This window comes from Lepisosteus platostomus, chromosome 27, assembly GCF_059453375.1.
Source record: "Lepisosteus platostomus isolate fLepPlt1 chromosome 27, fLepPlt1.hap1, whole genome shotgun sequence".
Lineage (NCBI taxonomy): Eukaryota > Metazoa > Chordata > Actinopteri > Semionotiformes > Lepisosteidae > Lepisosteus > Lepisosteus platostomus.
The window spans coordinates 7922988-7948815 of NC_142637.1; the positions used below are offsets into that span (position 1 = coordinate 7922988).

The window sequence follows — 25828 nt, forward strand, 5'->3', positions numbered from 1 at the left end:
AAAGAGTGGCCTAAAACAGCACAGAGCAGAGATGCTGTCAAGCTTCACCCCAGAATTTAGATGGAAATTCATGTTCTTCCTTCGTGAGCCACACGGAGGGCTTTCCCTCTTTCCGGAAGTCTCCCCACAACCTCCGTAGCCTATCCCACCTGCGTCTCCCGCCCGGCAGAATCCACGGACACGGCAAGCCCCTACCCCAGTTCCTGACGGCTGTTGGCACGTGCGCCACGCCGGCCCCAGAGATGAGGTACAGGCTCTCCCGGCTGTGTCTAATCTCCTGCGGAGCTGCACAATACTTCTCCGACCTTTTTTTTGAGGAGCGTCCTTGAAACTCTAACTGTGTTTATTATCCGCAGAAAAAAAAAACACATGCGCGGAGAGCAATTAGCAAGATCGCTCCAGTAAAACGATTTAAGTCTTACGGCACATCCCGAGCTTAAAAACCTTATCCCGCAAGGATTTCCCATGCCTTTTCTTCGCAGGACAAGGACGCGCACAATGACCCCTATCTCATATACCTTTTCTGTAGGGAGCTGTATCTGCAACAGAGCTGCACTGAAGTGGCATTTGCTACCCCACATGGAATTAAAGGCATGGATAGCAGAAGCATCGATGACATCACTTTATCATGCATATTGATTGGTATTATAAATCTAACTGATAACTCCTCAAACCAGAGTTTCATCTTAATTGGGGGAGGCTTGTCTGTTAGATGGAGAGAGTAGAGAATGACACTGTACCTGTACTGAGAACAGATACTAGACATCGAATTTATAGAGCCCCACAAGATTGCTTCCCCGTGCGAATTAGTGAAGCTTTTGGATTTCCTGACCAGCAATAATCCGCCGAAAAAGACCAAGTCAGGATTGGGAAATAGACGATGAGCTGCAGTAAAGGATCCATGCCTGTTGAAATGAGCAGCAGCCCCTTCTGAAACAGAGGACCTTCCCATTATTGGACTGAAATAAATGTCAGCTCGTGCGGTGTTAGTGTGGGCTCCATTTTGTGCTCGGTGTTTTTCATTCCGCGCACGCAGGCCTGCCGTCCAGGCAGGGACCTGCCTCTCATCCAATTGCCGCCTGGGATGCGTTTGAAGACGAGTGGCCCGAAAGTGGGCGGGGGGAGCTGGCCTACACCTCCCCGTCCTGCCCCGTGTGTGGAGGGGGTACACAGCTGAGACCCGGGGCCCAGAAAAAAGCTGGAGAGTCCGGGTGTGATGGGTACGTTATAGAAACAATTGGACCAACGCTGTGGGTTTAGGATATGATTGGTACCTCTAGGGAAACTGAATTCCGACTCCGAAAGCAGTGCCCCACCAGAGCTCCTTGCACCAGTCAGAGAACAAAGCCCCCACTCCCAAATCCTTCTGTCCTCGGCCCATTTCCGTCTTCATTTATTCCGACTTCACTCCATCTGAACTGATGAAATAATTTCTCCCTCACAAGGGTGAGCCCTAATCAGATTAGCGCGCTGAAAATCACATTTTCTCGGCTTACTGACATGTGTCTGTGGTCTGTTGTCTCTGGTGTAATTTCCTTTTCCCTGTCAGCCGGAATAGGGAGTTTTATGATTATGGGATGCTAATTTCTTTTGAGGATTGTTCATCATCTCCTTTCCCCTCCCTGCTTCAATCCAGTGAGTAACCATTAATGGTAAAAAAGTGGGGCTCATCCCGCTCACACTGGACCCCACTGGGGCTCATCCCGCTCACACACTGCACCCCACTGGGGCTCATCCTGCTCACACACCACACTGCACCCCACTGGGGCTCATCCCGCTCACACACTGCACCCCACTGGGGCTCATCCTGCTCACACACCACACTGCACCCCACTGGGGCTCATCCTGCTCACACACCACACTGCACCCCACTGGGGCTCATCCTGCTCACACTGCACCCCACTGGGGCTCATCCTGCTCACACACCCCACTGGGGCTCATCCTGCACACACACTGCACCCCACTGGGGCTCATCCCAAAACCCCCAAAAAGTCCAGGGTCCCTCTGCCCCATCTCAATAAGCCACCTCCTGCTCTAGCATCCTGAACATCTTCTGCAAGAACGCGGCTGTCAGACAGCCACTCATTAAAAACAACGGTGGCTGTCAGGATATCCGCTTGCACAGCCGTTACCCTGCAGCACCTATCATAAACAAGAACAGGAGCATTTGCGCTCTCCGCGGATCCGCTGTGCAGTGACGCCATGAGTGAGACACGTCAAGCTGCTCCTCTGCTCTCGACCCTGCTGCTGCGCTGATGACAGACTCGCAGGCAGAGATCGCGCCAGAGAGGGACGCTTCTGTGGCTCAGGACCGGACCAGAATGAAGAAGTGGAGAGGAGACAATGGCAGCTAATTCATTTAGCCTGCTTTGTCTCCATTTCACATTCAAGAAAGCTCTTCGCCAGGGGGAGTGTCAATATTACTGAAGAGGGCTATAGGTTAATATTCAGACACCCAGCTTTTCATAGATATAAACACAGACAAACATGCTGGATATCTATTCCTTTTCACATTCAATCTAATTCTTTAAGGTCGATCGAGCTATTTTGAAAATGTCGTTTTCTCCCCTGATCAACACATCTAACTGCTTTAGTCCCATAATTGTCATCTGGTTGTGCAAATGCAGATCAACACAGAGCACCACAATATGTCAAAGCCAAATTGAGAATAAGGAATGCACAGAGGGCCTTGTTTAAATCCTGATGGCATGCAAAACGATTCAGAAATAATCGCAAATCTGCTGTTAAGGACGGCCCTTGATTCACTTCCAGCAGGACCTGACCTTTATAGAGAAGCGCGAGGTTTCTAATTAAGGTCAGAAGAAAACCACAAAGGCTTCTAATGGCGGTGCAGGCATCGTGCTGCCCTGTCCCTGCCACACCCCCCAGCATGCAGCAGGAGGGCAGGCCTGCTCCTGGCCACCACAAGTGGAAAAACCACAAGTGGAAAAACCACGAGCAGACGGATACCAGCCTCCTCTCTTTCACAAGACTACCGGCTGGTTAGACGTTTCAACGCTTGTCTGCATTTTCACACACCCCGACAGGAAAGGTACAAAGGGGGATATAACTTCAAGAGGGAGCCGACAAAGAGCTAGCAATAGGGGGCACAAAGGTGACGGGGTCACTTCAAGCAGTGAGACCCGTGAGAGCAGAGCGGACTTTTATTCTCGTTCCATTTCTGTCTGCTGTGTTCACGAGCAGAGGCCGCGGCAGTCCTACTCACCACGGTGTTCTTGGTACGATGATACGGCTGCACTATGGGCAGGCCCAGGGGCGTCACCCACTCCACGGAGCTGCCCGATTTGGCGATGAGCCTGGCGCTCTCCGTGAGCCAGTCCTGCAGGAGGAGGAGGTGCCCAAGTTCAGGACGTGAGATACAGCTACAGTTTTATTTTTACTTCACATTACATCACATCACCAATGCACATTGCTAGTGTGCAGACATGGAGTGCAAACTCCTAATGCCCAGCTGCTTGGCACATCAGGCTCTGTAAGCGGGAGCTTCTTATATGCAAGACGCTGGCGGGTTCTGGAGAGCGCACCCTGGTCGCCTGCTTGAGCAAAACGGTGATCGGACATCGCCAGTTTGTGCAGTTTTCCACAACGGCTTGGAGCTCCAAAAACCCCAAACGGATCAAAGGGCTATGCACTCTTTCCAATCCGCCTGCCGCAAAGCCGTCCGATCCCTTACGGATTTTGAGCTGCCCTTCCGTTCCGCCCCTGTAAAGTGAGCTGATGAGATACAGCTTCAGGGCCGAATGCCGATACCAAACCCGCCAGCATGCGCCGCAGCGAAGGGCTGCTGAATGAAGAATAATTGGGCCTGGAGGTCATTTATTTCGGTTCGGGTCTGGAGGCCGCGCACAGGGGCTCCCAGACCTGGCAATGCCTGGAAGGGAAAACCCGATTAGAGACCCACGGTCTCTCCTTGCTCTGCACCGTGTTAAGAAAAATTCCTCGAATTTCCCCACACAGCTCGGGCCCATTCATCACTCTGACACCCCACCTGCTGCCCTCGCTTTATCTCCCTCACTCGAAGGTGCGACAGGGTGGGGAGGGGCCAGGGGGAGAGGGGGGGGGGGGGATTTATCATCTAACTAGCTCCATCTCCAACCCTCCCAAAACGCCCGGCGTCTCTCGGTGTGTACTGACCCACTTAAAGTTAACTTTTTGGGGGGAAAGAGGAAGGGAGACGCGGCTCGCTTTGACAGGATCGGCAGGGGGCGGCCCCGTCAGGAAGAGAGCCAGGCGATCGGCACCAGTCAATCAAAGGAGACGCATGTCCCTCCACTCAGAAACACTTTTCCTCCTTTTGGAAACCGCGAGCACCGAGCCGCAGAGCACAGCGTTTCTCCTGTGCCGCAACCTCCAATAAATAGTTCAACCCAATTCTGTTATATGTGTTCTTAGGAAGCCATCTTTCAAAGGCAATTTTAGAAACGTAATATATTTATCTTGGACAATACTGGGGCCTTTTTTCCCCAGACAAACCTGTGATTCTAAGTTCTTCCTTATGTACCATGAATAGAACAGATAAAAAAAACAACAAAATGTTTGGAATAAGCAATTCTGGATAAGTGGCTATTTCAAACTCCCCTTAAAGAAACTTCAGATGGAAAAACAATCTGTCTTAGTGCCCGCAGTGGTGGAATTTGATTAACTTGATGCAAAGTTTTACTGGATTCACATTACTTGGGCCCCATGCCTCAGATCCTTTGCTCCTCCTCCTTCATGAAAGTGCTGTTTCAAAGGTTGGCAGCATCAGTCGGGGTCTAACCTGGATTTCCCTGGTTCCAGTGAACATCTCCTTCAGGCTGGTGAAGACCTGGTGCACCAGGTAATGAGAGGCATCCCACACGTACTCCTGCAAATCACAAGACAGGGTCAGCTCCCGCCCAGCAGGGGGCGCAAGAGGGAACACCTGGACTGGAAGAATCAGTGCATCAACCCACTAATTAAGGGAGATCTTGCATATCAATGTCATCTTTTGGACATTAAATCAAGGTCCTGACTGCTTTGTCGTTAAAAATCCCACAGCTGTTCGTAGGACAATTAGGGATGCCTTCCTAACCTCTATTTGCTGTCCAAATTCCACTCCGGGCTTGTCTACCCAATCTTCCCCCTCATTAGAACAGATCCAGTTTCTCACTCCTTCCCCTGAACTGCTGCTGGTGCAGAATGGCTGCTGTGTGTCGCACAGGTGGGAGATGCACTCCAGTGGGGGGAAGGTGGAGTGAAATATTCTGAACTGGATGAAGGCGTTCTATAAATGCGATTAGTAATTAACCCGAGATGACCCTGTACAGGGTTGTGGCCCGTCACCAGAGATCGGTGCTGTGGCTGTATTCCCCCTTGGTACCTTGGGGAAGTTTTCGATCTCCTTCAGCCTCTTCTCGATCTGCAGCCGGCCGCCGTACCGCGTCACGCCGTACACCACCGTCATCACCGTCTGCTTCACCACCTTGCGGCTGATGAAGCCATCCAGCACCTGGGCGATCTTCAGCCCCCTCTGGGCATCCCGCGCGCGGAACTCCTCCACCTGCCAGCAGAGGGTACCGGGGGGGGACAGCAGAGAGAGGGCACCTTTATTCACAAAGCGTTTCCCCTCCCTGGATAAATCCGCCACATCCATTGTCATAAAATCCAAAGCAGAGAGCTTAGGGTCATTAAATTAGGTGGCACTAGACAGCTTCACTGATTGTTCTAACTGTTTGTCAGTACAGGACAATATATCATTTGTTTCAGGCTCAAGGTGGTGGTGAATGTTTCATGAATATGATTGAGACGCTGCAGACACGCCACTGTCTCGCGCTCCCCTGCAAAAAGTCCGGACCCCCCGTCCCCAGGCCCACCCGCTGACCTGCTGCGCCACGCCACTGTACACGTCCTGGGGCACCTCGCACGGCATCAGGTTGACGGAGGTGGCGCCAATCACGTCGCGCCCCAGGGCGGCATAGTGCTGCAGGCCGTTACACGAGCCATCCTGGGAGAGGGAGAGAGATCCAGATCTCACAACGGGTCGGAACACGGAAAGATCGTTGTCGTGAGCTGTGACAGAACCTCGCAATAGGGCCAGTCCAAACCGGGTGGATATACAATACAAAACAACTGGAGATCCTAAATTTCTCAGGCAAGGTACCGTTCAGCAGATCTCCTAGCTTGAGGATGCAGTGAACGGAGACACTGGATGCTGGACTGGGCGCACACAAACCTTTACAACTGCAAACTGCCCGTCTCACTGCCAGCAGTGACACTCACAGCCAAGAGCAGCTCAGAAGGCGAAGGAAAGACCAAGGATGGAGCATCCGTTACAACACGGGTTTACTTTCATCACCTGTAGGAGCTCAGAGCAGACTAGCCCATATGGGATCACTTGTGTGTCAGATTGAGAGGCACTGAGAGCAGGCTTTGGGTCTGGAACAGAGGGGTCAGTAGCAGGCAAGTGGAAATCACTGATTACCTTAAACTGCCACTGCCTGTTTTTTTAGTTTGTGTTTTTTTGCTCAAATATATATACAGCTGCTTGAGCCATAACCAGTAACATACAAGTAGAGACAGATTAAGGGACACAGACAGGCACTGGATTCCTTCCAGATTACATGATGATATTTCATGTCTGCCTTCTATTAATAACTTTTTTTAGATGTTCAAGTGGGGAGCTGCGTCAACGTGTGCGTTGGCTGCAAAGGAACAAGTAAAGGTTAATTCCCCTCTGAAGAAACAGAAGGAAGCACAGTGTTTCGGCAGTAGAGCCTCCTTCAGGCATGATGTTGTGTTTCTCTGTCATTATTTTTAGATGTGTTTCTAAATTCCTGATTCCGCTGATTCCTGATTCCGCTGCAAGTGTAACGTGCCTTCAGGCAGAAGGTAACAGAAGTCGAGGTAGAAATGGAGACGAAGGCGTCACACAGGTCTCACCTGATGCACTGGGAAGTGGGAGATGTACTGTGTGTGGTCCGGTGAGCGCGAGGCATTGGCGATCTCCATGCAGCATGCAAGGGCCTGCCAGGGTTCATCTGCTTCTGTCCACCACTTCTCCCCCTACAGCGACAGATCACAGAATCAGACGTCACCACGGCACTGCCCTGCAGGCAGAAAACCCAGCACCCTTCCGGGTCGCACTCGGATCACGTCAAGCTCGAGACGGCAGAAAGGGCCAACACTCGGATCACGTCAAGCTCGAGACTGCAGAAAGGGCCAACACTCGGATCACGTCAAGCTCGAGACTGCAGAAAGGGCCAACACTCGGATCACGTCAAGATCAAGACGGCAGAAAGGGCCAACACTCGGATCACGTCAAGCTCGAGACGGCAGAAAGGGCCAACACTCGGATCACGTCAAGCTCGAGACTGCAGAAAGGGCCAACACTCGGATCACGTCAAGCTCGAGACTGCAGAAAGGGCCAACACTCGGATCACGTCAAGCTCGAGACTGCAGAAAGGGCCAACACTCGGATCACGTCAAGCTCGAGACTGCAGAAAGGGCCAACACTCGGATCACGTCAAGCTCGAGACTGCAGAAAGGGCCAACACTCGGATCACGTCAAGCTCGAGACAGCAGAAAGGGCCAACACTCACAGTCAGGGGGCTGTCTGCCGAGTCCAGGATGCTGTCCATGATGCTGTTGGCGTACTGCAGCCTCCCCTGGAGGGAGCTGCGCTTCTTGAGCCCGGTGAGGTTGACCAGGTGGATCTTGAGCCAGTCCAGGCCGTGCGGCCCCAGGGCCTTGCCCTCGGCGAACAGCAGGACGGCACGGGTGACGTCACTTCCCAGGTGGTTGAAGTACGGCGGGCAGGGGTAGGTGCGCCCGCGGAAGTCCATGTTGTGGGGGAACCAGAAGACCTCATCGCGCACGTGGTTGGCGATGGAGAGCTTGTAGAGGGCGTCCATGCGCAGGCTGTGCATCTCCGCCGCTTTCTTCTTGCACTTGGCCACCTCCTTCTTCAGGGACGCCTTCTCCTCCTCGGAATAGGTGTGCTCCCGCGGGTTGAAGTGGGGCACCTCGGGCGCCTCGGACATGGGCGGGGGGATGTCCAGTTTGTCGCAGCCCTTGTCGTTGAAGATGGAGATGATGATGTCCAGGAGGGGCTGGTTGATCTTCCAGGCACAGTTGCCCAGCTGGTTGAGGGAGTCCAGCACGGCGTACAGGTCCTGCTCCGGACCCTTCTCCAGGAGCATCTGGTGCTGGATCGCTCCTTCCACTGAGCGCATCAGCTTGGTGGGAGTCAGGATGTAGCCACCGAACCGCGGCGAGGTCCATGGCACTGGCGGGCACAGCATGGGCATCACATAGGAGTCAAAGGTCAGCTTGGTCTCCATGGCTTCAGACACGATTTGTGTCAGAATTGGATGGGGCTTTATAAACCCAACCTTAGGCAAAGCAGAAGGAACAAACAGGACATTTAGTACACTTGTTTACTTACTTACTGGAAGACTATTCATTTAAGGATCTCATCTGGCCTTTGCATGTAAAATCTCACAGGATTTTGAACTAGAGTTTGCTGAAATTAAAATCATTTTGTCTTCTGTTGCTACTGACCACCCCTGTGGTCAGAAAGATCCAGATCCAGCTAAAAACACAAAAAAAAGGTTACTTTTCTACACTAGCATGGCAGACAAGAGGAACTGTGCATTTCACGTTACTACAGGGGCAATTTCACTTCCCATATGTCTGAAACACCAGGAAACTCAAGTGATTATGCAAATTAATAAGATAATCAAGGATACGTTCAAGCGAGGATCCTTATCATTAAAGCAGAGCATAACGGCACTTCTATTGAGTTCTGGTTCATTCTATTAACTTTAATCCAACCTGTAAAAGCTATGGGATCGGCACACTCTCCTGGACATGGGAGAGGACAAAGAGAGCACGCCTGGAAGTCATACGAGATTCCTGGATTAAGGCCTCTGGTTTAAAGTGGATCTGGAATAAAGTGACATTTCTTGAGGATAACATAGTTATCAGCTTCTATACAGGGGGCTGCCGCTACGGTCATCGGCAGAAACTCCTTGGCGTGGTGTGTGGGTGGACCCTGAACAATAAGGGTCCTTAAATACGCAGCACAGTGCTGGAGGGGGGTGTCGCTGTCCTGTGAAAACAACGAGATTCCGAGGAGACCCCAAAAAAACAACGCAGAAGCACCTTCTAGACAGAGGAGGCCTTTGACTGTGCTCAAGGCTGTAAATCACACAGCCAATTAAGAACACGGTAAAAAAGGGATTAATTCCAAAGCCATTACTCCTGACAAACTGCACCATCGATCCTTGCAAGACAGCTTTTCTATAATTCATATGGGCATAAGCTGGCATGAAGAGCTCATATGAAAAGTGCTGTAGAGGCAGCGGGAGAGAGGCACTCTAGTGCAGAAGAGACGGGGTGCTTAGTTAAAGGCACATTACTCTCATTATTACTGTGTCCAGAAGCCATCAGACGATGCGTCTGCTGGAAGAGGATAAAGAAGAAGCCCACACTGAGATCAAGGAATAAAAACAAACTACATTTTGCAAAGTTGTTGTTTTCAGACAGAATGTGATCACAGTCAGGAGCTACCTCTCTGCTGCCTGCTACACAGGACAAAGGCCACGTACATGATCTGACGCTGCAATAATGCCATTCCCCCTTGTATTAGTGGATACTAATCTGACATGAGTCCTGTACCACCTGGAGGCAATTTACTACTATGCCTGCCTCAGGTGGGTCAAGCTACCGTGATCTGGCAGTGCTGAGGAGCTCTTTCATAGAGGTTGCTGTTTGTTTCCTGGATTCTAGACCCTCGCCCTAACTCTGTTCATTAGAGTCTCCTCTTGTGCTTTGTACTCTGTCTCCTAGTCTACCAACTCTGCTCGTTTCCCTTGACTGTTTGTGGATTTCCCTTTGTGCTTCTCATCTCTGCCTGGCTTTGAACCTCACCCGTTTTGGCTTTTGACCTGTTTGGACTGTGTCCCTGCTTGCTGCGCACACTGTGCTCTCTGCTCACGGCATCCTGCTTGCTCTCACAGCGCGCGCCTGACTCCAGCCCGCTCTCGAGTTTATCTTCCAGACACTGAATGCGGTTTATACTACCTGAAGCCGTAGCACGTTACACTTCGTTTGCGAAGGGGTGGGTTAGTGGGTTTTTACCTGTCGGTTGCTGCGAAAGGTGTACATGTGATACAGAACTGGGATCAGCTTCTTCTCCAGCGCGGGGTTCAGGATGTTGGCGTGCACCTTGAGCTCCGAGATCATGAGACCCACCAGGTGCGTGCCCAGCTGCACCACCAGGATGTGTGGCCACTGCGCGCTGTCGCCCAGCAGGGAGGGGCCGGAGGCAAGCTCCGCCTCCAGCCCCGCCCACCGCTCCCGCGGCAGGACCTTGCTGGACTGGGGGAGACGCAGACAGAAAGGCCACAAATGAGAGGAGGCAAACCTTCCTATCATGTTCGGGTTTCATCACGTCCAACACCTGTCAGCCTGGGAACAGCTAAACTTGCCACACCGACAAAGAAATCGACAAATTAGAGCAGCCAATCAAATCTAAAACTGCATGCCTTTGAGAGGCAGGAGGAAAGCAGAGCTCCCAGCAAATAGCCAACTTGCACACATGCAGATACCTTGCTTGTGGGTGCCTGGAGCTGGGTTTAAACCCTGTTACTGTGAGGCAGCAGTGTTAACAGAGCTATGAGGGGGGCAGGGGGACAAGGCAGAAAGATTCAGCCCCTGCTGTGGCAATCTGATTGGTGGAGAGCCATGCCGCTGCAGTCCGAATGGACCCTGCGGTTCAGGGGGTCTCCATCTTGGTCCTGGGTAAGCCCTGTTCTGAACTCCTTGTACCAGAATGAAGTAGCTCTGTTGACCCAGGAGTCTTGTAAGGTATTGCTGGAGAATGGGAGCCACTAAGCTTTTCCAAATGTTTTCAACTCTGCTTTATCTCTGTTTTTTCTCCAGCTGAGCTCTGAGCCACAGGCTAATTTACTTGAATTTTCTATCTGAGGCCTTTATTCAGACTTGCTTTCAGCTCTTAAAAAAGATGAATGCGATGTGTAATTAGCGTGAACCCTGTGCTAATTAGCGAGTTCCAGGACCGTCCTCATTCAAGCGTGCAAGCTGAAACAAACACTTCTACCAGCGCAGAAGGAAAAACACTCACTCGCACTCACAGTGCACTTATTGAACACACTGTCCCCTCCCACTGTGTTGCTTCCCAGACTGACTGTGAAGAGCAAGAGCTACTGAGTCAGAAATAAGGGAGCAAATTCCTCATGGGCAACTTGAGGAGACATTGCCCAAAGTTTTTTGCTGAAGCTGCTGGAAACGCACTTTAACTAGGTCATTTGTGAAAGCAAGACCCGAGTGCAGAAAAAGTCTAAACCAGCAGTTTAGCAGATCAGTTACAGGCACTAATTAGCACTGGTGATTAAGGGCCCAGTTGGAAAGCACTGTCCTGCAGACACAGGGCTCCCCCAGGACCAGGACACTGACGGGGACTGCCGCAGGTCTTCAGTGCCTCTGCCAGCTTGCGGAGGGAGACAGAGAGCGATACCTCAGTGTCCTTCGCCAGCAGCTCAGCGTATCGGTTGTAGATGGCGGCCAGCTTTTCCAGCATGAGGCTCTGGGCCTTCCTCCTGATGCAGTACTTGTTGTACACCCGGTTGCCCAGGTCCCTGGCCAGGATCAGCAGGGATTCTCCGCTGGGCTGCAGGCTGCACACGCTCTGAGGAGGGAGGAAGCCGTTCTGTCAGCGACAAACGCCGGGAAACGAGCAACGCGTTCCTGAGGATCCAAAAACCAGCACTGGGAAGGGAGGTGGAATTCACCTGGCAGGCACCCCACAGAGAGCTGCCCTTGCTGAAAAGCCAAAGAGCACGACTACGGGATAAATGACATCCACCCCCCCCCCCCATCTGCCCGTCTCTCACCTGCAGCATGATGTCCACGTACTCGCGGTCGTCCAGCAGGCACAGGTAAGGGTACAGGTTCATCTTCCAGCTCTTCTGCCCGCTGTTGGCCAGCAGCAGCTTGCTCTCCCGCAGGGACTGGAGCAAGGCCTTGTGCCAGTGAGTGCGCAGAAGCCCCAGCAGGTCCCTCTGAAACAGCCAGGGAGAGACAGTATAAACACCATCCCTGGATGACTTTCGGTTGCAGGCTCTATTGCCCTTTACACCCCCCTGATGGAGTCTGCTAGCAGAATCTGTATGTAACTCTGTACCCATATAGTGGTAGGAGCTGTGAACTGCTGAATTCACATGCTAAACTCGGACCTTCACGCTTGCTTGAGCACAGATGCTTCTCAATCCCTGTACTGAACCCCCATCTTCTGTACTCAGCTCCCTGATGGGGAATGTTTATATTAAACTCCTGATAAGAAAGGAATGTTTTAAGTGCTTTCTGAGTCCCGAAGTCTCTTGAGAGAGCTACCTCAAAGACAGGAGGGAGGAAGATGGAGAGAAAAGTGTATATAAGCTGTGTAAACCCCTCTGAGCAATACAACAGTAAGCCCGAAATGTGTTGCTCCTTGTATGCATACAATAAAGCCTTGCTAGACGAACAGACACTTCAGGCTCAAATCTCTTGGTTCCTTCACCCCCCAGTGCTTGTTTAAGCCACTTGCAGAAAATATCTGCGTGCAAATTTATGCATTCTCCTTTCCCTTCTTCTTATGCATTCTTTGTTGCGATATGTTCAAAACCCTGCAGCTAGACAACTTACTCAAGCCAGACGCTGGCAGCCTATCACTCCTACACTTAAGTCTCAACACTGGTTGCCTAGGAAGTCACGTTTTCAATACAAGATCTTGCTGCTGACTTTCAAGGCTCTAAATCTGGTTCTTTCATACATCTCTGAACTCCTCCGTGTGTACACTCCCCCACCACAGGCTCTGTGCAGTGGAAGCCGGTCCTCTGCTCACTGTCCCCAGGGCTAAATCACAGACTGTTGACATCCGTGCCATTTCTGTCGCTGTCCCAGTGTTGTGGAATGACCATCCTAAGACTTGAGAGAGAACGTCTGTAACTCTCTTCAAATCTAAACTTAAAACATACCTTTTTACCAAGGTCTGTGTCTGATTGACTACAGTCAATTTGTAAAAAACTGTGTGATCTTGTTTTTTTTTTTCCTCCTTTACTCTTATTGTACTTTTCTTTATTCACAATGTGCAGCATCCTTGGTGCTTCATAAATAAAGGCTATTTATTATCATTACCCATTTTTGGGGTTTGCAACTGGATTGGCAGGGGTTTCGAGTAGACCAGGCCAACAAGGGTGGTAGGCAACTCACACTCGGCAAAGCACAGAGATGGGAGGGGAGAGGGGAGAGAGACCCCCTCTCTTGTTTTAAAAGTGGGCCGTGGCTGTCTCCGGCCGGCCTGCTTTCTAGGCCAGGAGAACAGCTTGCTTGGATACTACAGAAAAACAGAGTGCCATCACTGAACATGATTGAGGACCTGTTCAGAATCCGCAGGCTTGATTTTTTTTTTTTAAAAAGACTGGCTTCAGGCTCTTAGGGAACATTGCAGTACTTAACTTTCAAAATGCAGTCGGAAGACGCAGAGAACCAAATCTAAATGTCAATGCGGTGTCTCCCCATGTTCCCTGGGTATGCCACCGGAAATTCTGCTTCCTACAAATTCCTGAGAATTCAGTTTGGGGTTTTACTATGCTTTAGAAAAACCGGGGCCAAAGCAGAAATTAGAGGAGCAACAGATTTTCCTTCCCTGAGTGGATTTAGTTGGTCACCATCTGCAAGCTTCAGGACTATAGAGGGAGCAGCCAAACACTTACCATATATATATGAGTATGCAAACTCACATATACAAAACAAAATCCATGATGATCGTTTCAAATGAACTGGATCTCCAGTTTAAACAGAATGTACACGTGTCATTATTAAGGTATAATTGCTGAACATTCGAAACAGGTGGTAGATTCCCAGAATACCATAATAATGGAGTGACTTTTTAAATAAAAATCTTTGCAACATCAAACAAAGACTAACAAACACATCCTTCATATGCGAGATTTATCCAGCCAGGCTCAGCAGTGTGAAGTCGCAGACTGGTACCATTTTGGCCATGTGCTCGGTGATCGGCTTGCTGGCCTCCACAGAGTCCATGGTCAGGGTGTCGGCCTGCTCTGTGCTCAGCTGCCGCCTGAATCTCTCCCTCAGCTCGGCCAGGGTGAAGTCCAGTTTGGGGTACTGAGCCAGCTCCCTCTGCAATACGGTAAGGGAAGAACTCAGTTACCCCCGGGCTCATGCTGGACAGCCCAGCCAGCGCCCGGAGGAAGTTAGGAAGTTAGGAAGAAGCTGTATCTTTTCTTGACCCGGAACAGCTGCTGGGCCCTGGCTCTGCTTAAGCTGGAGGTCTGCACTGAGCACCGGACCTGGAAAAACTGCTGGACTTGGTTCAGGCACTGTCCACTCAGTCACAGAAGTAATGTCAGACCCCCTCTCAAAGCCTGGCCGTGCAGAACTCTACCACAGCACAGGACCAGGTCTTCTAGTGCGGCAGAATTTATTCACACGTTCAATGGGCTGACCAGCAGAGCCCAGCAAACTGCACAGTGTGGAGACTCCACAGGCAGCCCCTTCAACCCCCTCTCACATTTACACAAGCAGCACCCAAGCCATCGAAACCACAGGTCAGCTGTTGAGTTGTATTAGTATTTGTGTCTTACCAATATGTTCAAATCTCCTTTTCTATCAGTGCATGAAGTCTTTGCATTTTGATGTAAGAAAAAAAAATCCTCACACTTATATAGCACTTTTCTGCACACCCCACTCAAAGCACTATACAGGTTATGGGGATCCTCTCCACCACCACTAGTGTGCAGCCCCACCTGGATGATGCTCCAGTCCGCTCCCCACACACCAGCTCTCAGTGGGGAGGAGAGCAGAGTGATGAAACCAGTTCATAGCTGGGGATTATTAGGAGGCCATGATGGATAAAGGCCAGGGGGAAATTTGACCAGGACACTGGGGTAACACCCCTACTCTTTTCGAGAAACGCCCTGGGAGAAACGCTCCGTGTACCAGTATCTATGAAATCTAGGGTTGCCGTCTATGAACATTTATATAAGAAGACACCCCGTCAACAAGGGGGCTGGCTGGCGATATTTTGTACCAGTAGATATTATAACTAGAACGACTTCGAACTGGTACCAATCCCTGGAGAAAAGGAGTAAGGAAAAAAGCGAGGGTTACACCCCAACTCTTTTTGAGATATGCCCTGAGATTTTTTAATGACCACAGAGAGTCGTGACATTGGTTTTAGATCTCATCCGAAGGATGGGACTGGGGCATTAGGACCCACATAGACCGCAGGGTGAGCGCCCCCTGCTGGCCCCACTAACACCTCTTCCAGCAGCAGCCTTAGCTTTCCCAGGAGTCTCCCCTCCAGGTACTGGCCGGGCTCACACCTGCTGGGCTCCAGTGGGGCTGCCGGCTGGGAGCTGCAGGGTGATACAGCTGCTGGCTAGGACAGTTATTTCTTTTGAAAAGAAAAGGAGCAACAGCTCCTTTGAACTTCGTTCATGTGTACGGACCCCACATCCCTTCCCCTGCTGCGTGTGGCGTGTCCCTCTCACAAGTTTAATTACTCCTGTGTGCAAACACACACCCCAGCCCCTGACGCACTTGCCCCCAGCGTCTTGAGCCACCGCAATGAGAGCCAGACGCCGAGACAAGAGCTTGTGGGAAAACGAGCAAACCCAGAGGTTACTGTAATTAATGCAAAAGACATCTGGTTTGTTTACGTTCACACCTGGCTGGCTTAACTGCAAGGTGCTAAGTGTTAAAAGTACTAGGTGCTTGGCTGACAGCCAGAAAAAAGCTCCCCCTCCCCCCCACACACACACACACCTGTCGTGCAAGTATATTTGAGCACACACACACACCTGTCGTGCAAGTATATTTGAGCACACACACACACCTGTCGTGCAAGTGTATTTGAGCACACACACACACACACACAAGCATGGCAGTGGATAACTGTTAACCAGCCACTGTGGTGACTGGCCAGGATTCAATCTTTTTGCACAAAAAGGATTTGCAATTTTCATTAATAATAATAATAATAATTCCTTACATTTAATGCATTTAATTTGTCCAATTTTTCAATTGCATTGAAGTATTTAGTTTGTTAACGAGATTTAATAACCGGTCGGAGAAATTGGGACTGCAGTTCCCCCTTCAATCAACTCCATATAAATAAAGAGACAGCATAGATACATACAGTAGTTGAACCACTTTTGAATTGTCCTATCACTTTTAATTGATTGTTAGTGCTCCTGTTGCTTCTACTGCCACACGCATGGGGGACCTTTCACGCTTGCTTGTGAAAAGACTGCTGTGGCACGGTCCCCAGGTGAAGAGAGCTCACAGGTCCCCGATCTCTCTCGCGCCTGCCCCTGCCGTGTGCGGGTCAGCTGAGCCTCGCACCAGCTGGCAGAGAAGGCAGATGATCCCATTTTTCCCTAGTTTGTCATTTCTACACCTTCCTCCCAACCCCCCCCCCCCCCCAAAAAAAAAACACTCGTGCCAACCAGAAAGCTAAAAATATCCCAGAAGAGGCACGTTGATGAATCAGTGTGAAAATGGGATGCAGCACGTCCAATTACAGCATCCACACCTCCACAGAATGAGAAAGCAGTCTCCTATATAGATATCGACACTCAAGTCCACTTTTTAGAACATGAGAACATCCCTGTGAGGCAGCTAGAAGATAATTGATCGGAAGATGTCATCCAGGCACTTCTTGAAAGAAACCAGGGTCTCAGCTTCAAGCACACAATTTTGCTCCAGACTCCCACAACCCCTTGTGTAAAGCCTCCTGTTCCTGGATCTCAATGCGTTTTAGTTCCACACTGTACAGACCTCACTGAATCTTAACAGGCACTGAATCTATCTATGACGCCTTAAAACAAGACTGAAACTGAAGCTGATCAGATGGACATGTTGGGTTTTCGGAAGGATTTCCTCCTCCTCGCTCAGAACTAAGGGGCTGGCTCTTAAGGGTGCTACAGGGGCCGAGACGTTTGGGTACCTTGGTGTAAAAGTCTTGAACCAGGGGAGAAGAACAGATTTTCGTGTCCGTGGGCACGTGGGGCTGGAAGTCAGGCTGCACCGCCTGCACGGCCTTCAGCACCATCTCGCGCTCGTCCTCCCGGAAAACGCACTTCCTGTACAAGGCCTCCAGCGAGAAACCGTCCTTCTCCAGCTGCAGCAAACACCTGGAGCGAGCCAGAGGGAGGGGGGGAGAGGGGGGGGAACATGAGCCACAGACCAGGCAGTTCACACACCACTCACCTGCAGCCCATGGAGACAGAGAGGGAGCACGGGTCCTAGCCCCTGCTCCCGAGCACACGCTGGATTCACATGTGCTGCAATCAACCCCGCTTAGGTACAGGTGACACAAGCAGTCAGACTAGAGCTCCAGACAGCTCCGCTCACTCTGGGAGACGAGACGCCCTCTGCTCCAGAGTCCCCCCCCCACCCACATTTGACCCCAAAACTCCACCCCCTGCAGGATCACTCATACCACAGGCAACGCCTCGTCTCCCCACAGTGCAAAATAAAACGACAATGTCTTTTCATGGCTCCCCAGTACTGCTCCTGTATTTCTACCAGATTTTTCAGCTCGTTAGGCAGCAGAGATCCTGTGACATTAAGAAAGGAGAAGAAGGCCAACGCTTGCGACTAACGTAATGCAGCACAGCCACAGCCAGCCTGGTGGTGGGGCTGAGAGTGGGCTGCCACACTAATGAAGGCGGGCTAGGTATCAGACAGGGATCTGAGGCTGTGCGCAGCAGCAAGGTTAAACATCTGAGATGAGTGCAAGGTTTAATGGGCTGCAAGAGCCCAGGGGCCTTATCAGAGCTGCGGTAATTGGCACTTCCTCCTGTAAGTGAGCTGCGAACACTGACACGCTCGCACGCGCTTGGAGGACGGAGGGGCCAGGCGCTCTGCCTGCCGCAGCACAGCCTGCATGCGCATCACAGACAGCGCCGCGCTGGCAGCCACAGCGCGCAACCTCCGGTCTCAGCACACGGGCAGCACCTGGTCCCCTGTCCTGGTGGCTGTGCTGCAGCAGCTCAAGCTCTAAACTGAGCACAAAGAAGAGTCCGACGAGATCTGTCCATCCCCCCCCCCCCGGCGGATATATCCGGCCTCATGCAAACGTTCCGCTGGTCCTCAGGAATGCGGTAACGGTTCCTTCAGGAGTGTGGCACTGCGCAACCCAGAACAGCGGCAGCGGACAACGCACACAGGTGGCTGCAGGAGAGCAGGGCGCTCTGGCATGTTATTACCGCCCTCTAGTGGCCTAGAATCCAAACAGAAGAGGGCTACAGATCAGGTGGAGGGGTGGGGGGGGTGGGGGGGGGAACCTTCTCATTAAAACCTGGAAAAACAAAAGTTCTCTCCTCCCCACCTTCCTACGACAGTGATTAAAGAGCCGTCCTGTAATTACCTTCCACAGGAAATCCTGCCTTAATGGCTCAGTCCTTCAGATGCAATCGCGCTCAGCAGCCAGATTAATTTAATGTGCACACGCGGCACGCCCGGGGTGCAGCTTCTTTCTTGCCGTGGAGATATCCTTCAGAACGACCGGGGGGGTCGTGATGCCGGTCAGCCTCTCTCAACGATTTGAGAGCTTGTGTTCTCTAGCAGATGGCTCTCTCCTTTGCAGCGTCTTGTTGGCTGCATGGGAGCAAGAAAGCACGCTATGCTACCCACATGGGGTGTGGTGCCTTCAGGTGGTTTATGCCAACACGGTGATGCCCTCTCACCATGCAGCGGACAGAGAAAGGGGCCGCGAGGGCACACGGGGTGCCCCCCAGGGAGCCGAGGAAATCAAGAGAGCGAGGGACTTCACCCTGCACCACGCGACCCCCCCATCTCTGAAACTGGACTCTGGCGCAGGGGGACAACGAGAACCCCATGGCCTGCCCCTCCTCTTGCAGTCACCCGGCAAAAAAACACGCAGAGGAACCCAAGACCATGGTGGCACCTGCATCGGCCAGCAAAGAAGGGTTCGGTAATCCTCAGTGCATCAGACCTCCCTTGATGCAACCCATCGCAAAGCTTTGCTACTCTTCAACCCTGTGCCCACGCAGAGTCTGCCACCTACTGCCCCTTCCTGGGCTGCAGGTGATCTTGTAAAATCGGACTCTAGGAGGTCTCACCCTAAAGCCGATGCACCCTTCTACTCTTCATTCACAGAAGCCTGGAGAAAACATTCTTTAATCTTTATTGCATGCAGCTCTGTCACCCTGCAGTTCTCAGCTGGCAGCCCCACTGGAGCCCAGCAGGTGTGAGCCTGGTCAGTACCTGGAGGGGAGACTCCTGGGAAAGCTGAGGCTGCTGCTGGAAGAGGTGTTACCAATAGGGGATGCTCACCCTGCGATCTGTGTGGGTTCTAATGCCCCAGTATAGTGACGGGGACACTATACTGTAAAAAACCTTTGGATGATGCATAAAACCAAGGTCCTGACTCTCTGCGGTCATTAAAAATCAAAAGAGTAGGGGTGTTACCCCGGTGTCCTGGCCAAATTTCCCCCTGGCCTTCACCAATCATGGCCTCCTAATAATCCCCATCTCTGAACTGGCTTCATCCCTCTGCTCTCCTCCCCACTGAGAGCTGGTGTGTGGGGAGCGGACTGGAGCATCATCCAGGTGGGGCTGCACACTGGTGATGGTGGAGGGGAGTCCCAGAAAAGTGTAAGGGGAGTCCCTGTGTAAGTGTAAGGTATTATTACAAGGATATTATCAGTCAGTTGGTCAGCACAGCACTGCAGGGAGCTGTGCTGCCACAGCCGAATGACAGAAAGGGCCTCGGCAATTCATCTAAAGGTCATCATGAATAACACATTCACTACATGCATTGGTTTCTGAACAACAACCGGACATCAGACCCACGCGTACAGGATCAAAGGGCTACACTGATGTCTGTTGTCTTTTGTTCATTTCTCATTCGGTGTGTTTTTTTTTTTTACTGTATCTCACCAGGGTGTGGACTGGAAACATCACGCTCGCTTTGTTTCAAAAACGCAGGCCAGACCCCGCGACGCCCCCTTTTCGCCACAGATCCCCCGGCGCGATCGCCGGTGTCCCTTCCCCCAGGAAAGACAAACCTGCTCCCTGCAGCCCCAGTAAAGACGTCGGGAACCCCGCCCTCCGCTGACTTGACAGAATGGCGCTACTGTGTCTTGGAGACGCACTGAACTTTGCGATACGAAATGAAAAAAAAACGGGACAAGGTAAATGGATTGATGATATCCCTACCAAAAATAGCACACAATCCATCGAAATGTTTTGGTTCAGGTTGCACACGTTTGCTAAATATAAGCCCAATCAATATATACAGACTATCCACAGAACGACCTTGTATGCAATGAACAACAAGAGAGACTGGTCAGGCTGTCCTCCTCTCCCCAGCCACCTCTGCAATCCCCTGAAACCTGCCTGCTATTAATCAATGGCATTTCAGCAGTGGATAGTGGGACTGATCTCAACTGATCAAAGCATTCTCAGGGGTGGAAACGAAGCCACTTACAGGGATGAAGTCGTACAGCTGCTTAGGTGGTGTCATAGCAATAACCTGGACTTGAACGTAAATAAAACAAAAGAGCTAATAGTGGACTTTTGGAGACTCAGGCCACACACTCCCAGCCCACTCAGTATTGATGGAACGGAAGTGGAAACAGTCACCAGCTTTAGGTTTTTGGGATTTCACATTTCTAATGATCTAACCTGGACTGTGCGCACGGACTCTATCTCGAAGAAGGCTCAGCAGCGCCTCTATTTCCTGAGGTGCCTCAAGCGATGGGGGATGCCAGCACCTGTGTTGGTGAACCTCTACCGCTGCACCATCGAGAGCGTCCTCACCAATGGGATCACTGTGTGGTACGGCAACACCTCTTCTCAAGAGAGAGAAAAGCACTGTAGAGAATGGTGGCCCAGAAGATCATCGGCCGTGGTCTCACCGAGATTAAAGAGCTCTATGAGGTCCGCTGCCGTGGTAGAATTCTGGCCATCACAGAGGACAGTCACCACCCCGGGCATGAGCCCTTCACCCCACTGCCCTCAGGCAAGAGATACAAGAGACCCTTACCACTAGATTCTACCCCCAAGCAGAGTGATTGGGAAACACATTTAGCCATGCCCCTCGGACCACACCTATACCATCTACCTCATTATGATTTCTTATTTATTGCACATCTCCAGTCACTGTTTACATGCCTGCATTGTTTCCATTCAAACTGTTTACTTGTTTACTTGTACATTGTCTACTGTTTGTTTTTTACGTTGTCTTGATGCACTGTCTGCACTTTGTGTTTTAACAATCGAAAGACTTAATGTAAGAATTCCACTGTAGCAGTACGTGTACCGGTTACATATGGCAATAAAGTTCAAGTTCACTCCGAATGAGCTCTTTTCTGGCCGCAGGACTGCAAGGAGTTTGCATCTTCTCTTGCGCATTCACACTGGTTTTGGGCATTCAGAAACTGTGGCCTGCCGCAGTTCCTCATCTTTACCTTAACCCAGTTTCGCCGGATGGAGATCATCCCTCAAAAGCGTGTTCCGGAACTGGGCTAGGAAAAACTCCCAAGTTATCAATCTGACACACGGTTATCCAGAAGGACGTAAGAGGCAAGGAACACTAAGTCCCCGAGCAGCGACTGTGAAGCAGACAAATGCTTCTGACACCGGGACGCATCCGGTATATTTGTATGGATGAGCGATGCTGGTACTGTGGGAGTTAGGCACTGCAGGGTCAGCTCCTCCCTTTGGGACAGGAGTGTGGAGCTCATCCATAAGACTACTTGCGCACTTCACTGATCCTGGATCCTAGAAAACTCCTCTTCCAGTACTGGACTGGGGTCACGGGCCGAGCAGTGGCTCTGTGACTCAGGATCTGCGCCTGTGGCTGGAAGGTTGCCGGTTCAAATCCCGCGGCCGACAGAGGAATCCTACTCTGTTGGGCCCCTGAGCAAGGCCTTTAACCCCAACAGCTCCAGGGGTGCTGTATAAATGGCTGACCCTGCACTCTGACCCCCAGCTTCTCTCCCTGTCTGTGTGCCTGTGTGTCTCATGGAGAGCAAGTTGGGGTCTGTGAAAAGACTAATTCCTAATGCAATTTCTTGCATATGGCTAATAAAGTGATCTTATCTCATCTAATAGAGAAAGATAGGTGGGTGTCCACACTCCTGTCCTGTCTCACTGAGAGGCAGAGGCACTGTCATGTATGTTACAAGTCTGGAGCTCTGGAATATCCTGTTCCCAACCCTCTCAAGTTTGTTTTGCTTTTCTGATCTGACACATATTAATACACAGACTCGCCAAGCCTGGTCTTGAGGGAGAGCCTTGTCTCTCTTTTTTTCTGCTCTAGCAGAAGGCTAATTGATTTCAGTTGAACATTTTTGGGGCACATTCGGAATTTGCTTCCGGCTCAGTTGGCAGGAATTTGCAACGGGTATCAACCCTGTACTGATTCCAGAGGTTCAGAACTGCAATCATTTAGCTGTGCTGCCTGAAATGCAACCAATTAGACCTCTGCCGAAGGTCAGAATAAGCAGGCAGAAATGATTAAAGGTGTCAATTATCACCAGTGGTTTAGAGTTCAGCAGACAGAGGGGTCATGAAGGAGCAGGGGTGGGAACCACTGATCTAAAAGATGCTTCTGTGAAAGTGACAGCAGACGCCTGGATGGAGATAGAAAACTGCTTAAGACTCTAGAGAGGAGCATCAAGAATTGCACTGTTTCTTACTGAACACGACAGCTATGACAAAGCTAGCTAAGAGAATCACAAATTTGAAACATAACCCTTCCTCCGTCCATTTTCTAACTGCTCCATCCAATTCAGCGTCACGGGGGAGCTGCTATCCCAGCAAGCAACAGTGCAAGGCAGGATACATTCCAGACAGGATGCCAGCCCATTGCAGGACAGAAACACATTCACACCAGGGTCAATTTTCCCCGTTGTCAATTAACCTACCTGCAAGTCTTTACACTGTGGGAGGAAACCAGAGGAAACCCACACGAACACAGGGAGAACATGCAAACTCCACACAGACAGGATCCCAGGTCCTTCATTGAGCCAACAACAATGCTAACCACTGCGCCTCACGTCACCCAGGAGGAAATCTTCACACAGTCATGTGCTTCCAACGCTTAGCCCAGGCAGTGCCGGATTTCCCATTCGGCACTGCAGGCACAGTGCCTAGGGCCTACGCAGGAGTGAAACACTAATGAAAGACGAGCTGAAACAACATGCTTGCAATCGACTCTAGGTGCTCCAAATTAATAATCATACACTATCTAGCAGCTGTTCAAGAAACTAGAAGCTTGGAAGTGATGGGCTCGGCTCGCCCCATCAATCACCTGGTGTAGCATTAGAACAGATTCATGTGCATCTTGTCAATCGACGTCATTCGACCGGCGTTGACCCCTCTTCTTGCACACTTCGGGAGTGAAAGTGCCGAGGGCCTACGAACACCGAAATCCGTCCCCGAGCCCAGGAGTGGAGAAAACTGTATGAGTGCTCTTCAGCTGGCGCAGAACCAAACTTAGAGCACCCATCAGTTCATAACCACAGGATTCTCTGGACTCCGGTAAATGGAAGTTTGTGAGTTCAAATCCCAAGTGGGGAACTGGCATCGTGCCCTTGAGCAGGGCATTTCCTCAGTATAACTGTAAAATTAAGCCAAATAAATAATTCCAATAATTCCAAAATTGCTCAAGTTAAGTCCCATATGAAACAGAAATGCCTTCACAATCCACTCCAGATGGGTTATTCTCTCCATTTTAACAGTGCCCAATTTAAAAAAAAAAAAAACAGTCTCATCAAATTAATTCATTTCTCTTAGGCAATGCAACAATCTCAAACTTCTACTTTTACACATGTGGAGTTTGCTTATTTACAGTTTGATTAAATTATAAGCTCTTATGGCTACTTCACATGATTAAATGCTTTATCTCTTAAAAGCCCTACTAAGCACCGATGCCCAACTGTCCAGCCAGCTGGATGGGCAACGAGCACTCATTTTTTTTTTCTTAAAGCTGACCAAAGCAAAAACCACACAGCAATTCGCTTGGGGAAGACCGGTTGGCGTTTTGCACTGAAGTCACCTTTCAGTGGGGCTGTGCAGGACACCAATCAGCAGTGCCAGTATAACACAACACCCAGACAGCGGACCACAGCGCATCACAAGAGACAAACGCAATAACCTGTTTGGACAGGGGTCCCCAATCCTAGTCCTGGTGACCCCCACTTGCTGGTTTACATTCCAGCCCACCTGCATCAGAAAATTTGAGCCCTACTTGATCTAAGACCTTGCTTCAGTGGAATATTTGCATTTGTGTTTCAACCCACAGGTTTGGGTTAAAGCTCCAGCATGTTTAAGAGCTGGGAACAGCAGCTCAAGTTAAACTTCTTCTTATGAAGTCAACGCAGGGTTTGATTGTGGAACAGAAGACCAGCTGGTGGGTGGGGCACCAGGAGAACAGATGGAGGAGTTCATGAGTGTTAAAACAGGAATGACAAGTCAATGCCCACCTTCAATTCACAGCAACTTACGCCCAGCAAATCCCAGGACCCAAAACTGGAGGCACCTCTTTACTCTTAAAGGGGTTCTTTACTTCTTTAAGGGGCTGTGGGTGTGTGTAGGCAAGTCTGACTGAGTGACAGAGCAAGCAATGGATGCCGAGTCACTGGAAGCCATCAAGAAGTGGTAGCTAGCATAGGTACCTCAAAGTCCCAGGGTCCCGGGATCAAGTCCAGCTGGGCTGCCTGTCCAGGTGGAGTTTGCATGGTCTCTCATACATTCCCAGTGCTTTTCATGAGGTGCTCCAGGTTACTGATGAGGTTAAGGCTTACTGGCTACTTAGAACTACCTTGTTGTGAGGGCGGGGGCAGCAGGGGGGAGCAATTCAAGGCATTACACCAGCTACAGAGGCAAAAAAGGGTCCTGGCAGGTCACATGGCAACAGACAAGCATCACTCCTCTAGCACCTTGGAGCAGATATGGAGAGAAGAGGCTGGCCCACACAGGGATTTAGGATTCACATGCTGTCGGAGCCCCCTTTCAGTTTCTAAGAGCCGTAAGAAATAAGAGGAGGCCACCTGGCCCATTTAGCCTGTCTGATTTTGCAGCAGCTCATTGATCCCAGAAGCTCAGCCGGCTGCTTCTTGAAGGAGGCCAGGGTCTGGGCTTCAACAACACGGCTGGGCAGCTCGTTCCAGACACTCACCGCACGAACCAAGACATCTGGCTACCAGGTACAGAAGGCAGCACACATCAGCTCCGTTCCGAGATCATTTTCACATTTTAAAAAACAATTGCGCAGCAGAGGGCGAACGAGACTTCCTCACCACGACACGAGCGTGTGAGTCGCTGTGCCACCTCGATACAGCTGGGGGATTGGAGACTTTTTTTGGGGGGGGGTCGCCAGTCGAAAATCACGATCCGGCTGCCAGACGTGAAAGGAGATCGTGGGACGAGGGGGCAGGTGATCATCTGTGCAGAGCAAGAGAGAGAAAAGGCGGCGAGGAGGAGGAGGAGGAGGAGGAGGAGGAGGAAGGGGAGCAGGGGCACATTGGCAGCAGCCCTTCCTTGGCAAAGTTGTGGCACAAAAGGAATCTCCCGCCTTCTGCGGCGTGGTTGGCGTAGCAACAGGGGCTCTGGGAAAGTCCACAGGAAGAGTGCAAGGGCAACGCCAGCGTTCTGTCCCGCCCGAGAGCTGAAGACACTTGTGGGAAGCATCTCCTTTCCTCCCCCTGTACCCCTGGCCCGCTTCAGGAGCTCTGGGCTTGGGAAAACAGGGAGGAGTACAGAATGGGCACACCGAGAGCAC

General features: G+C 51.0%; 1 protein-coding gene across 1 annotated transcript in view; it reads right to left on the minus strand.

The window, feature by feature from the left end:
• Positions 1–25828, minus strand: part of polrmt (polymerase (RNA) mitochondrial (DNA directed)) — a 47842-nt gene that overhangs the window by 14722 nt on the left and 7292 nt on the right. Inside the window, exons 5-15 of the mRNA XM_088621708.1 lie at positions 17018–17204; positions 14038–14187; positions 11898–12065; positions 11522–11692; positions 10123–10362; positions 7581–8372; positions 6922–7044; positions 5864–5986; positions 5363–5542; positions 4781–4867; positions 3227–3340 (exon numbers count right to left, since the gene is read on the minus strand). Of these exons, the coding sequence (XP_088477834.1) occupies positions 3227–3340; positions 4781–4867; positions 5363–5542; positions 5864–5986; positions 6922–7044; positions 7581–8372; positions 10123–10362; positions 11522–11692; positions 11898–12065; positions 14038–14187; positions 17018–17204 (2335 nt within the window). The remainder of the gene's footprint in view (positions 1–3226; positions 3341–4780; positions 4868–5362; positions 5543–5863; positions 5987–6921; positions 7045–7580; positions 8373–10122; positions 10363–11521; positions 11693–11897; positions 12066–14037; positions 14188–17017; positions 17205–25828) is intronic.